The sequence below is a fragment of the Chionomys nivalis genome, chromosome 19 (genome assembly GCF_950005125.1).
Source record: "Chionomys nivalis chromosome 19, mChiNiv1.1, whole genome shotgun sequence".
NCBI lineage: Eukaryota > Metazoa > Chordata > Mammalia > Rodentia > Cricetidae > Chionomys > Chionomys nivalis.
The window spans coordinates 49,686,853-49,701,174 of record NC_080104.1 but is presented as its reverse complement, the minus strand read 5'-3'; the positions used below and the strand labels follow the sequence as shown (position 1 = coordinate 49,701,174).

Genomic DNA, 14,322 nt, shown 5'->3' with positions numbered 1-14,322 from the left:
ACACTGATGGCTCTAAAGCAATGGTTCTCCACCTTCCTACTGCTGAGATCCTTTAACATGGTTCCTCATTTTGTGGTGACCCCAAACCAGAAAATAACTTTTGTTGGTAGTTCATAACTGTAATTTCACTACTGTTATAGATCATGTTTTTCTGATGGTCTTAAGCGACCCCTGTGAAAGGGACCTTCAACACCCAAAGGGGTGTCGACCCACAGTTTGGGAACCACCACTCTCGGGAGAAGCCCGCTTTTTCTCTCCCTGTAGACACTGGGCTGTAACTAGTCTCCCTGGGGACTGTATACTTATAACCCATATGTTTTGTGTCAGGCTACACCTCAGCTCACAGAGTCCAGCTTCCCTCTGTGCAGGATGCTCCAGCCCTCACCCCCCCCTCCCCCCGAACAGAATTTCGGCATCTAAGCAGCAGCTACTCACACCAAGAAACCAGAATGCTGACCAAGGTATCCATGTCTTGACTGCATCCTGTCAGCACTTTTTTGAAAAACAGGAACAACACAACAAGAGCACACTGTGACACAACCACACCCCCTTTCAGCCAGAGGACTTCAGCCTGGGAATGGGAAACCCCCAAACCGTCTTACCTCAAGGTGAAAGCCTTGCTGTCCTTAGTGTACAAACAAGCAAAGCAGATGAGAGAAAATGCTGTTTGGCAATCTCATATTCTGAGTCGCAGGGGCTCTAGCTAAGGCTTTTCCTTCCCTAAATGGAACAGACTACATGTGTTGCTTACAGAGTGTCCTTCCCTGGGGCCTTGCTGAAAAGCACGGGTGTTGTGAAGAACCCACTCCTTGCCCTTCAACATTAGCTGTTTCTCACCAGATGACAGTTACTGTATGTTGTTGCTCATGTGGTGGTGGGGTGTGAGTGTGTGTGTGTGTGTGTGAGAGAGAGAGTGTGGGGGGGGTGTTGAATGTGTGTGAGTATGTGTGAGTGTGTGTGTGAGTGTGTGTGTGTGTGGCCATTTCTGTAGCATTTGACATCAGTCTGAAAAGTCTTGAAAACTAACCTCAGTGAGCTGGGACCATGGCTTGCTCAGTGGCTAAGGGCCAACATTGCCCTGGAGGAGGATCCAGATAGAGTCCCTGGCACCAGACCAACTTACAACCTCTGAAAACTTCAGGGGAGCTCCAAGGAGGCCCCTTCCGGCCTCCAGAGGTACTGCTCTCATATGGTAGACAGATTCCATGACACCACTTAAAATAAACAATCATTAAAAATGACTAAACTCAGTAGGAAGTGGACACTAGAGAAGCCCAATGATCCCTTCCTTGGTGCATTTTGTGTCGGTGAGCAAACCATCCATCTATGCCAGTTCCTAGCCCTTCCTTATTTCTGAACACACTACCTTAACCGGCATTCTAGATGCTAGTGAATATAGGAAACCAGCAACTCTCCTGATGGAAGTCACACGATAAGTGACGCTCTTGTGTCATTAACGGTAATAGGTCACACTGGAAACCATTAGGTGTTTCCTCAAACACTAATATTTTGTTAGAAAATAAGAAAACGCATCTTCCTGCCCTGAAGCTTGAGCTTCGTGGCACTAAGAAAGGCAATGTCCTAACGTGCAAAGAGGGCAGGCGCAAGGACAGCCAAGTCCTAGGGCGGCGGTGCTCAACCTGTGGGTTGCGACCCCTCTAGAGGTCAAATGACCTTTACACAGGGGTCACCTAAAGCCATCAAAAAATGCAGTATTTACATTCTAATTCATAGCAGTAGCAAAGCTACGTTATGAAGTAGAAACAAAACTAGTTTTATGGCTGGCGAGGAGGGTCACCACAACGTGTGAACTGTTTGAGAAGGTCACAGCATGAGGGAGATTGAGGATCACTGCTCCAAGGTAGTGATTCATGTCCCCGTGAGCCTCCTGGGGACTGAGTGACAGAGCTCATTTGTTTACCCAGCCCCTACTCCACTCTCTGTAACAATGCCGGGGTTGGTTATACATTTACCTCTCGACCACTACTGTTGAAACAATTACTTATTAGGTGAAAATTCCCCAAAGGCAAAGCTCCCAGAAAAAAAAAAATGATCTTGGGACCCACGAGCTTGTATATGTATTTATATTAATGAAAAAGCTAGACATATACTTTTCCTTCATAGAAAACCCACGGCCCACATTGTTTCCACGTTTATCCTCTCCTCACAAGGCAGCAGAGACAGAAGCACAGGCTGACCCCTCGCAGCTATGGAACTGAACAGTCCTTCTCGTCTTCCCCAAACAATGGGCGGGGCGGGGCGGGGGGGGGCACTAGCCCAAAGAGGAGCAAACACAAAATGGAACAACAAGGGAAAGGATGGAGATGTCACACTGGAACAAAGAATGAGAGCGAAGGAGGTCACCCCAGAGCTGAGTGGGGAAAGTGTGACGGCTGATACACAGCAAGCAAACATGGGTCAGTCGGCCGCTTCTCCAAGTCAGTTATCAGATGGGGGGAAAAGACGGTGGTCACCGGCTTCCTTTTCTTACAGCACCATTTAGGATTCCCTTGAAGGTGAGGACTCCAGACCTCGTTCCCCCGAAAATAAGCAGCCAGGATGAAGAGTGGCCTCTGAAGGACTGGGCAGAATACCAGACCTAGAAGCAGCCCTGTTTCCTTGCTGTATGCTGGGAATGAGAACCAGGGTTCACACCATGCCAGCGCCGGCCACAGGAAGTCCCTGCTGACACTGACAACAAGAGGTGCCTAAAATTAAATGGATCACAGGACACTGAGGAAGAGCCCTTGGTAGGGGAACAAGGTCACTTCACCTCAAACTCAAAATCAAACAAAAAAAAAAATTAGCCGGTGGCATCCTGCAGTGGTCCAGCCAAGAGGAAAATTATCTGGGAACTCGTGTTTCCAGAGACTAGCATCCAATTATCTATCTGCTACCAACAGCATCCCCAGTGTCAAACATGGGCCTCATCTAGCCAATCAGCTCCTTCCAAGCCCCCAAGGTCATACTGAGTAGTTCAGAAAGGACAAATGCCCCCATCATGAATGAGACTCAAGGTTAAGGCTTTGTAGAACTTCCTAGTTTTAGAAGACTACAATTCCACTATGGGTCTCTGTACCCTGGTCATGCACACACTAATCTATGCACTGTTACAAAGGGATTTTCCCCCCAGAGGTAACTGAGCTCTAACTGAGCTGGTCAAAGATACAGCCGTTATTTGTGTGTGCCTAGTCAAATCAAGTAAGAACTTTAAAAGCCGTCTATCTTCCAGCTGGTGGCAAGATAGCCTCATCAAAGGAATTGGGAGCACAGGCAGATGTCAGGTGTTATAGCTGACTTGAGGATGAAAAGGGCCCCATGAGCCAAGTGTAGCAGACTTGGGAAGCCAAACACTAGGCCCAGCTGCCAAGCAGCGAAGGGGCAGAGACAACAGCCTTGTGACAGGAAGCTGAGTTAAAGCAGCTATGTGAAGGAACTTGCACATGGCCCCTACTCCAGATGAGAACTCAGCCTGGCAATTTCTCTTTCGTGAGAGCCTGAGAAGAGCAACTCCCCCTGCTTCATACAGTGGGGGTTAATACATGGGTATTTGAAGCCACTACGCTCTTGGTAAATCACCAATAATAGTAATAGAAAACTTAACTGGGCGTGGTGGCACTCGGGGAGGCAGAGGCAGGCAGATCTCTGAGTTTGAAGCCAGCCTGGTCTATGAAGCAAGCTCTAGGACAGCCAGAGCTACATGGAGAAACCCTGACTAGGGAAAAAAAAGTAGTCATAGAAAATTCATGTGTACTGAGATGACTGGACATCAGAATAATACGTCAGTAGGGAGGTGCTGGCCAAAAGATAAAGCCAGGATAGGAAAAGAAGCCCAGAGATGGATTTCCATAATGGGTTTCTAATCTCAGGATCAAGCCAAGCATGAAGCCCGTCCCAGTCCCAAATGTTAGATATGTCATCATTAAAATACTGTTGTTATTAAAGCCTGAAATCGTTGACCTTTTGCCACCTGAAAAGAATCTCTGATACTTCAAAATACTCGTCAACAGAAACTGAACTAAGACCCAGTGTGATAGGCTGGGTGTTCACTTAAATTGAAACGCAGCTGAGTATTCTAACAGAGGGAGCACTTCTCAGCCAGCACAGGAGTCTCCAAGTTTTTCACAGGCTATTTTCTCCGAATCAAAGCAATTTGGAAGGAGAAAGACATTTCAATCCAACCGTAAAGACAGTCTTCCAAATTTGTGGGGTTTTTTTTGCATCCATGAATTCAACCCACCACAGGTTAACAATATAATTTTTAAACTGTCTATATTTGCTGCACAGAACCTGTTATTACTTTCACAACGCAGGATAACAATTATTTACTCAGGATGTATCTTGTATCAGGTAATAAGCAATCTAATGACAATATAAAGCACACGAGGAGCCGTGCGGAGGTTGCTCATGAATACCACACCATTTTACACAAGGGGTTGGTAATCCGTGAATTTTTAACTGGGCAGCGGGCGGGCAGGCGGGCGGGGCGGGGGGAGGCGGCTCTGAAGCCAATCCCAGAAGGATATCAAGAGATAACTGTATCTTCTCTAGGTCCGCGTGGCCTGGTGCCAAAATACCTCTAACATACATCGTAGATGCTAATACACATGCATGCCCTCTTCACAGTGTCACATACATAGACACATGCAAAGACCAAAAACAGTACTCCAGTGTCCCACTGCTCCGCTTTTAACAAAATCCAAGTAGTAAGGTATCTTTATACCGGAGAAACAAGGCATATAACGCTGAATTACAACCACCAACATAAGTCAACAGAGACTCAGCAACAGCGCTACGTGAAGGGAGGAGTAACATTGCATGTTGATGTTTTTGTGAGTACTTAAAAACATATCACCTTTGCACAATTACATAGGCTTAGAGTTAAGCTTTATATTGATATCAGATCACTGAGTATTGGTTTCATGTTCACCTTTATCTTATCACATAGATGAATTCTGGAAATTACAATGGTATTCTGCTGTTGCTTGCATATGAAATGTCCCATCCCTCTCCTGTCCAGGCTGACAGATCCCAAATGCAAACTATCTCATATTCTGTGATGTGCAGTCTGGGGTTTGGGTAAGAGCTGTGACATCTGCCACCCAGTGGGTCACCAGGGTTGACGCAGCTGCTCCAGGTTGCTAGTTGGTTGATCCCCTCTCTTCACCACCAATCTGTGTATTCCTCACCTGAAGCAGCATGCTAAACAAAGAAGTTAACCTAATACTACAGAGAGGGGCCATCTTCTGTCAATAGTACATGAGTACTATTCTAGAACCGGCTAACCATCTCTCAAAAGTCCAACATGGCATGGTTGCTTGGTGGAGCGGGGTTCCCTTAGGTTCCTTTATCAACCTGTTAGTTTCCTCATGGCAATTGAAATCAGAAGTGGAATTTATGAGGTACAGAGAGTGAAAAACCATTGTTTTTCCTCATTCTAGCTTTGAAGTGCTTTTTGGATCAGGGATCAATTCATATTATGGATATGACAGAACAGCCCAGACAGAAGATGTAAATGGATGAGAAGCACACTGGTTTCTAGTCTGGGTATCTTAAAGGGTGGGACCAGACAGCTCAGGTGAAAGGCAGACACACAGGCAAGTGAGTGCCGATTCACAGCTCCAGAGGCACCTGAAGAGCATAGAATAGAGACCAGAATCCTAGCAAAAGATCCAAGGTGGAAAACAAGACCCTCCAGACTGATGGAGAAAAGTGAGATTGATCATCCACCTCCTAGGAATACTTTTCTGTATGTACATCCTACATTCATCAAAACAATATTCCGTGTGTGTGTGTGTGTGTGTACCATAGGATCATCACTTAGAGAAATATAAAAGGGTTCTTTCGTTAAGGAGTTGAGTGTTCTGTTAAGTTTAACACACATTTTAGATTTTCACTCTCTGGGATGTTTCCAGCAGTGAGTGTGACCACACCATCCCTCACACCAAGGTATTAACCTTACCTCTGCTGCTCTCACTCCTAACTTCTCTACATTCTCTTTCCATGTCCCAAATTTTCATCACAGCACAACCTGCCTGGGAGAATGTGAGCCTACACATACATCCATCGCAGCACAACCTTCCTGGAAGAACGTGAGCCCAAACACACAGCCGGCCCCATGGAACAGAACAAAACCACGCTGAGCACTCATGTCCTGTGTTCCTACATCAGGCCCAGTGGAGCCACCTTAGCCTGCAGTTGGCACAGGTCTCCGCTCAGGCGTCCCAGGCCATGCACCGTTCATGCTGTCTGCAGACGCGATGCAGTGGAGGAGAGCAGGTTTTGAAGCAGAGCTTTCAGCAATGGCTCAAGCCCCATTTCAGCAGTCCTGTAGCTTCCAGTCTCAAGAATCAGCTTCTCCTAGAGCCTGGGAAGCTCTTCCCCACATCACCCTTCCAGTCATGAGCAGCAGAACAATCTGTTACAGCATCACATACAGCACAAAGGGAGGAGAGCTGTGTGTGCTGATTCGGGTTCATGGATAGCCCGTTTCCTTAAAACTCCCAACTGTTTCCACTGTGAGTCATGCACAGTCTGAAGGCTGTGTCTGCACACACACAAAATTATAGACTTCTGCGTTCCCGTTTGTGTTATATTTATGATATTTCTTATGGATTTAGCCATTTAAATTGGCTTAACCAGACACCTGGCTTACCTTTAGTCATGGATTTCTATCAAATTCTATAATAATGATGATGATGATGATGAATTATAACAATATTATATAATAGTATCTATTATTAATATAACATAATTAATATGATATAATTATAATAATATATTATAATCAATATAATTATAGCAACATTGTATATTATTATTATTCAAGAAAGGAAAACAAAAACCACCTAAATATTTAAATGCCTTTTATGGGGTCAAAAAACTAAGGGTAGGAAGAGAGACATATCTTCAAAATGCTGAATTAACCATCTGCCTGAAGCTGTTCCTTTCTCTTCTGGGCATCTGAGTATCAGGTCTACTTAGTTTCTCTGCTATGACCCTTATTGGCGACACCACATACCACCCACGGCTCCAACTCCATGAGGACAAGAGAGACCATATGAGGATTTCAAATCAGGGTCTGAAGCCAAGGCATTCAAAGCAGAAGGTACTCTAATTGAATCATACTGATTTTTGATATTACAATTCAATTACATATTTCAAAGGAACTCTAGAACAAGCTAGCTACCTAACATACAGTGTAATGAGATGCTATTTAGATATGGCTCCCATATCTCAAAGTGAATGAAGAAAACATCAGATTTTATTATGCTCAGGGAAATGAAATAGTAAGCCCAACTATGTCTGAGGTTGCAAACACCACTCAGTGGGAAGCAGGGAAAGGGGAATCCAGCTAAAATTCAATTAAGAAAAAAAAAGCTGTACAAATTTTAATTATCATAGCCCTGGTTATATAACCCCAAAGCAAAGCTGGAAAGTATAGAAAGAAGAGCAACCTGGACTTGGGTAAGGTTCAAGGTGTGGTGAGCATTCTCAAAAATGCTATTTTAAGCTTGCTCGCCCCAACACCAGGAAGAACATTTAGTGAAGTAACATCTCATCACCATGATGTAGAAGTTCACTTAAGAGCAACAGGATTGAAAGTTTTCCCTGGAAAGATTTTCTAATGCTCTGACAGGGAGTAGGCAACGCTGAGACTGGCTAGCTCATGTTTACATCAGTCGCGATGATTCCACCTACCTCATGGAAGTCCTGCTGAGTTCCAAAAGCATCCTTTGGCCAAACGGCAGCCCTCTGGTCTACTCTACAAAATACAAAGGAAAATTATGTCTATTTGAAGGAACCATTTCAACAACTCACGTTCGAAGTTGGCTGCTACAGATACGACCATGTTCCTGTTGGAAATCCCAAGTGGCACTCTACCTGCTGAAGGGTGACATCAGGCTCCTTCAGTGGTCCGGAACACAGAGTATCTGAGCCCTGCCAGCCTCCCTGACCCTAACGCTCTCCACTGTCTCTCTGACCCCACTTCTCCATCACCCAGGCCATCCCTGTTTCCTGAGCATACGGTCCCTAGTCTATTTCAAACCCTGCACCTCTAGCCATCCTGGGTCTGGAATGCTTTACCCAGATCCACACACAACTGACTCTAGTCATGCAATCGTGCGTTTGGCTGACATACCCCTTCCCTGAACAGGCCTTCTTGCCCTCCTTTTCCTGGCATATCCAGTAGCTAACAAGAGACCTCTGTAATAAGTTGAAGAAACAAACCCAGACCCATGGTTGCCCTTTGACCTCCACATGTGCAACCTAGTGTCTGTACTCTCTCTCACACACACACACATAAACACCACATGTACACACACTCGCAAAGGTTTTTTCCTGTCGCTTGATTTTTACAACAAATGCCATAGTCATTGCTGGGCTAGATAATGAAGCTGGGTTCTGCCACTAAATATCTCCCAAGACAAAAAAAAAAAAAAAAAAAAAAAAAAAAAAAAAAAAAAAAAAAAAAAAAAAAAAAGGTCCCAAAGCAAGGCATACGCCTTTGATCCCCTTGTTTTTGGTTTAAAAAACAAAACAAGAAACTGTATCCTGTTAAGATGCTCAGGTCCAAATCCAGGCTTGTCCAATCCTATGCCCAATGGCATATGCTATGCTGCATTCTACAAGATTTTCTACAAGAGTTCCTATGTCATTATATAAACAAACATATTATAGTCCTTATTAGAAGGCCAACTGTCTTAATGAATATGGCATAAGATGTTTAGTCCATAAATTACTTATTCTAAAAAGACTATTTGAGGACACAGTCATTTATAGCTAGCAAACCAAGTCAATCTGAATACCAAAGACAAAACATTTTCTGGACGGATACCAAGGTTAATGAGTTCAGCTTGTCATTACTCACTCAGAAAGGTACAGTAAGCAACACTGTAGGCCTAATTTCTTCAGGTAATAGGTGAGATTTTTTTTTTTAATCTGGCCACAAGTTGGGCTAACAGTGCAAACAATTGACTCCTAATGTCAAATAAAGCAGTGGCAAATCACAGACTGTGGAGGGCACAGTGAGAACGCACACGTCATCCACACAGGGCCAGCATCTTCCTCCTATAGTCACCAGAGAAGACTCGGGTTCCCAGTCACCAGGTCAAGCACGGGCAGCTGCAGTGAGCAGAGAGTAAGGAGGACCTTAGGTTCGCCTGCCGCTTATCCTTCAATCCCCTGAGCCACCAATATGGCAAGCTAACAAAATGACTCTTTGGGACAGGGATTAAGCCATCCCTTCATTTCAAAATGTTAAATGGGTTCTAAATTTTTTGTCATCTACAGTGGTTCTCAAACTACACTTCCACAGTTGCTGTAAACCAAGGAAAGCAGGAGAATGGTGTTTTTTTAAAGATTTATTTTAAATCATGGGTACATGTGCCTGATTATGGGAATGTGCATGTGAATGCAGGGTGCATAGGGGACAGAAGACACTGTTGTCACCTCTGGGGCTGCAGCTACAGGCAGCTGTGAGTCATCTGACATGGATAATGGTTTATCTTTCATCTTAACAAAACTGGGATTATTATTAAAATATGCCATTAGTCACCATAATTATACAATGATTCTAGTGCGGCGTTTTATGTGCTTCTAGACTCCCTGCGTTGTTCTAACACAGCTGGCATTAACAGTAAGCATCATTTACAAACAACCCTTCATATCCTATGAGGTAGCTATTACAATCCTCTCTAGGCTAGCCAGGTAGAAGACGAAAGACAGACGAGCCATAGGGGTTGGGCTTTAGCTCATTGGCAGAGCCCTTGCATGGCAAGTGAAAGGCCCTGGGGTTTGGATCCTGGACCTGATGAAGAAATAAAAACAGAAAGTCATGAGGAAAATGGAGAAGCATTATAAGGACACAGGAAGTTAACCAGGACTTGTTCCGTAGCTGCCAAAGACAAAGAAGTTTTAAGAAAGAAAAGTCTCAAGAGGAGTCCAAGATGTCACCAGCCTTCATGTATCTGGCTGGACATGCCAGGTAGTTTAATCAAATGACTTCATTTAATCCCCAAGAGATTAGCACACACCCACTAAGCCAATAGCCGGAAGGGTACTTAAATAATTTTATTATTTATTCAATAAGGATTTATTAAGCATCAATTATGTGGCATAATCTAGATCAAGTGCTGGGCAGTGCATAAAAAGTCCACTTCTAGAGAATCTGCATTTCCTTTCTAAGATTTATTTCTATTTTTATGTTTTGCCTGCATGTGTGTCTGTGTTATTACATGTGTGCCCAGTGCCCAGAGAGGCCAGAAAAGGGCAACAGATCCCCTGGGGCTGGAGTTACTGGTTGCTAGCTGTCATGTGGGTGCTAGGAATCAAACCGGGTCCTCTGAAAGAGCAACCAGTGTTCTCAACTGTCAAGCTATCTTTCCAGCCTTGGAACCTGTATTTTCATGAAAGGAGAGAGGACATAAAAACTAAATAAGCCAACAATAACCTATCACTCACCAGATGCCAGAATCTAAGGAGAAAAGGAAAACAAGACACAGAAACCAGGACTTGCAGAAGATCGGGCCAAGTGTCCACAGCCAGAAAGTGCCAATCACCCAGAGACAAGGAGAAAGACAGCCTGAGTTAAGAGCATTAAAGGTCATGGTGAAGAGGAGAAAGAAACAGGAGTTTTGTTGGAAAACCTCAGTAGTAGCTGAGGAAACAAGAATGCCACTGCATTCAATTCCCCCTCCCTCATACCCGTAAGACAATGATCCAACCACGTACAATCCTGCCAATACATGATACCTGCTCCACACTGAAACTCTCCATTCCGTTACCACTTCCCTCCATCACAACTACAGGCAAATGGCTTCATGCCTCCATCAAACCCATGCTTCCGGAAGGCAAAGACGAGCAATACAGAACACTCTGCAAACTCCATCACAACTTTGATTCCTAGCCCAGGTGTAGGCCCTTGGTCATGCAGCATGTACTCCTAAGAGCCCAACAGTGGTCCTCAATCCTGATGCCTCATCGTTACAGATACCATCACTGTGGTTGCAGCACTTCCACTCGCAACATCATTGCCACCACGAGCATCTTTACCACCATCAGCAGCATTGCCATTACAGAGAGCATCTTCACTAAGAGCATCCCAAGCAACACCTTCAACACCACCTCTAATATCTCACAAGCGATACATCCCACCATCACCCAGACATCAATACCACCACAAGCGGTACCTGAGTCATCATGATGAGCGATATCACCACTGTTTCTACTGCATTGTCACTATTGCCATGTGTCTGCCATCAACACCTACAACACCTCTATCACCATGAAACAGCAAATAAAAATACCAATACTCAAAATCACTCTTCAATAGAGAAATGCAAAAGTAATTATGGGCTGATATTAAAACGGTTTCTGCCCAGAATCTGCACTTGTGAGCATGTGGGCAGCCCACTGAAGGGCAGCAATAAAAATTGGCATTCCCATTTTGCTGGATCCCTGAAACACGAGCTGAGTCAGGCTGCAGGGCTGGGCCCCTCTGGGAAGGTGTACAGGAATTCAAAACAGCAAAACCAATTAAGCATTAAAATATTTTTCTTGGCCCCAAGACAATGCCAAACCACAGGATGCAATCGTTTGTGAAATAAGGGCTGTGTTTTAACTCCGGATTTTAGTCTCAAATCAACATTTTAACTTTAATTAGTAAATGGGAGAACCCTGTCTCAATCAATGAAAAGCTTCCATCGAGCCAGTGGCTGGCAGAAGCTGAAGTCCCCTAAACTATATCTCGCTCAAGCCCAACAGTCAGTAGGTGACTAGTGCTTCAATTTCTTACCACAAATGACCTGTTTATCTGTCCCCTCCTCTCCACACTCCCCACCTCTACTGCCATCTAAGCAAAGCTACTATCATCTCTCACTGGAGTAACAGGGGTCTCCTTCTGGTCCCCCTACCCTTTCTTCCCCAGAGCACTCCACACACAAGATCTGACCACCCACTGCTCTCGGTTCACTGCAGAGTACATTCCTGAGATGGTCTACTAAGGATTCGCCGGTGGTTGTTTAATGAGTTAGACAACATGAGCAGGAAGAGTAAAGGGCCATCCTCTAACAGTGTGAAGACTTCCAAGTTCTCCCACTCCCCAGTTTCATACTGTCTTATGACATCGGAAGGAGTGAACCCTGGCGCATGCCTTCACCCTCCACTCATGCTGGGCCCCATCTGTGCTGGCATCCTTCCAGCTCCGCACACTCACTGAGCTCCTTCCAAGCTCATGCCTTCAGGCAGGATGTCCTTGTGCCTACCATGCTCCTTCCCAATCCTCTTGGTCTCTGAATGAACTCATTTATCCTTTAGATATCATGCATGCCTCTCCCAAATGTGTCTTCATTTTATACAACTTGTTGTGTAGACATAGGAAACTCCCCAATTCATGATTCCATATCTTCACAATCATTTAGTAGTCAATTATTTTTGATGGTAAGCTCTGTGGGGCAGGAATCATGAGTTTTGTTCAACATTTGTCCTTGCCACCAATCCCAGCGCAGGATACAGAACAGGAGGTATGCATATATTTGATAACCAAGTATTCATCTCAGAGTCCTGCACATATGTCAATTCTGATCAATTGTCAAGTGTGCACAACCCAGGTCCCTTCCTCTCCCCAAGGCACACCAGCAAAACCTGCAGGCTGCAGTGACCCTCACTTCCACAAGCAAGTGCATGTCTTCCTTGAGAAGACTAAGGACCAGCCAGCACCTGACTAATCCATAATTCAAAGAACCTGGGCAGACAGAGAAGCTAAGCATCTAACTGTTCAGAATGTCTCATAGCGAATACGGTCTTAGGGCTGAGCAGGGCTGACCTCAGATCTCTTCTCAAGATTTATGGATTTACAGGATGCCACTGACTTAAGTAAATCTCTGTATTAGGAAGCAGCACTTGGGATGCAGGAATGTATACTGGTGCTATGACTGTCATTTCCTGGAACTCTTTTGAAAACAAAAGGTACATCCCAAGAGGGCAACCCCAAGCAAAACATTCTTCATATTATACAATAGCTCTATATGCAGACACAGACAAAATGCCAGGAAACGCCAGCTCTATTATATTAGCAACAATCACCACCCTTGGCACCAGCATTATAAAGAGCCTTTCTCTATGTTTAGAACATACCAAAGACATTCTCTCACTTGTCTCTTCTTAACTCTATGTATTCTGTTTGGGGGCGTGTAAACATAAATGCAGGGGCCACAGAGAGTTGACATCAAGTCCTCTGGAATTGGAGTTACAGGCAGTTGTGAGCTGCCCAACATGGGAACTTAAACCTAAATTTGGTCTTTTGCAAGAGCAGCAAGCACTCTTAACTGTTGAGCCATTTCTCCAGGTTTTCTTATCAGTTCTTTATAAACTTCTGATCTAAATAATGAAGAGCAAATAGCACAGGTTTCAACTTTAAAGACCTCGAGTTTGAAATTATCACAGACTGACACCCACACATAGGAAATTAGAAGTCAAAAAATTTTCATCTTAACTGGCATCCCAAAAGTCCTTACTTATGATAAAAGATAAAGTAAATATAAATATTATAACTGTAATTCTTGCTTGATACCTGTTTTGCTATATGAAATTTTTCTATGTTAAAGTTAAAACCTTCCTTTTTACTTAAACAGAAAAAGGGAGATGATGTAGGAAGTCCTTCTGTCTATGTGTTGCTTTTATTGGTTAATGAATAAAGAAACTGCTTTGGCCGATAGCAAGGAGGAACTTAATTAGGTGGGGAAAACTAAACCGAATGCTGGGAGAAAGGAGGCAGAGTCAGAGAGAAGCCATGTAGCCAGAGACAGACACCAGAACTTTACCCAGTAAGCTACAGCCTCGTGGCTATACACAGATTAATGAAGGTGGGTCAATTTAAGATATGAGTTAGCCAGAAATGCGCTTAAGCTATTGGCCAAACAGTATTGCAAATAATATGGTTTCTGTGTGGTTATTTTGTGGCTGAGCGGCCGGGAACAAACAAGCATCCTCCTACAACATATGACGGCGTCAGGTCCCCTGGAACTGAAATTACAGACAGTTGTGAGCCACCATGTGAGTGCTGGGAACTATACCCAGGTCCTTTGGAAGAGCAGTCAGTGCTCTTAACTGCTGAGCCATCACTCCAGCCCCAATCATGAATTTCTGAATTCAAATGTTCTCATCTTACTAATTGTTCCATGTTCATAGGAGAGGAAGAAAGTGGGAAAGGCAGTGGATGGGGGGCTTGCTGAATGCAACATACTCAGAGAAGCCATTTGTGACCCAAGTGTGTAGCAGGGAGTCTCAACAGGTCGGCAAGATCAGCTATCTGTCATTTCT

At 44.3% G+C, this 14,322-nt stretch overlaps 1 protein-coding gene across 4 annotated transcripts in view; it reads right to left on the bottom strand.

The window, feature by feature from the left end:
- The window catches only part of Fam13c (family with sequence similarity 13 member C), a 95,585-nt gene that overhangs the window by 41,699 nt on the left and 39,564 nt on the right, over window positions 1–14,322 (bottom strand). For all 4 annotated transcript variants that reach the window (XM_057794371.1, XM_057794370.1, XM_057794368.1 and 1 more), the window contains one exon: window positions 7,702–7,765. In XM_057794371.1, coding sequence (XP_057650354.1) covers window positions 7,702–7,765 — 64 coding nt within the window. The remainder of the gene's footprint in view (window positions 1–7,701; window positions 7,766–14,322) is intronic.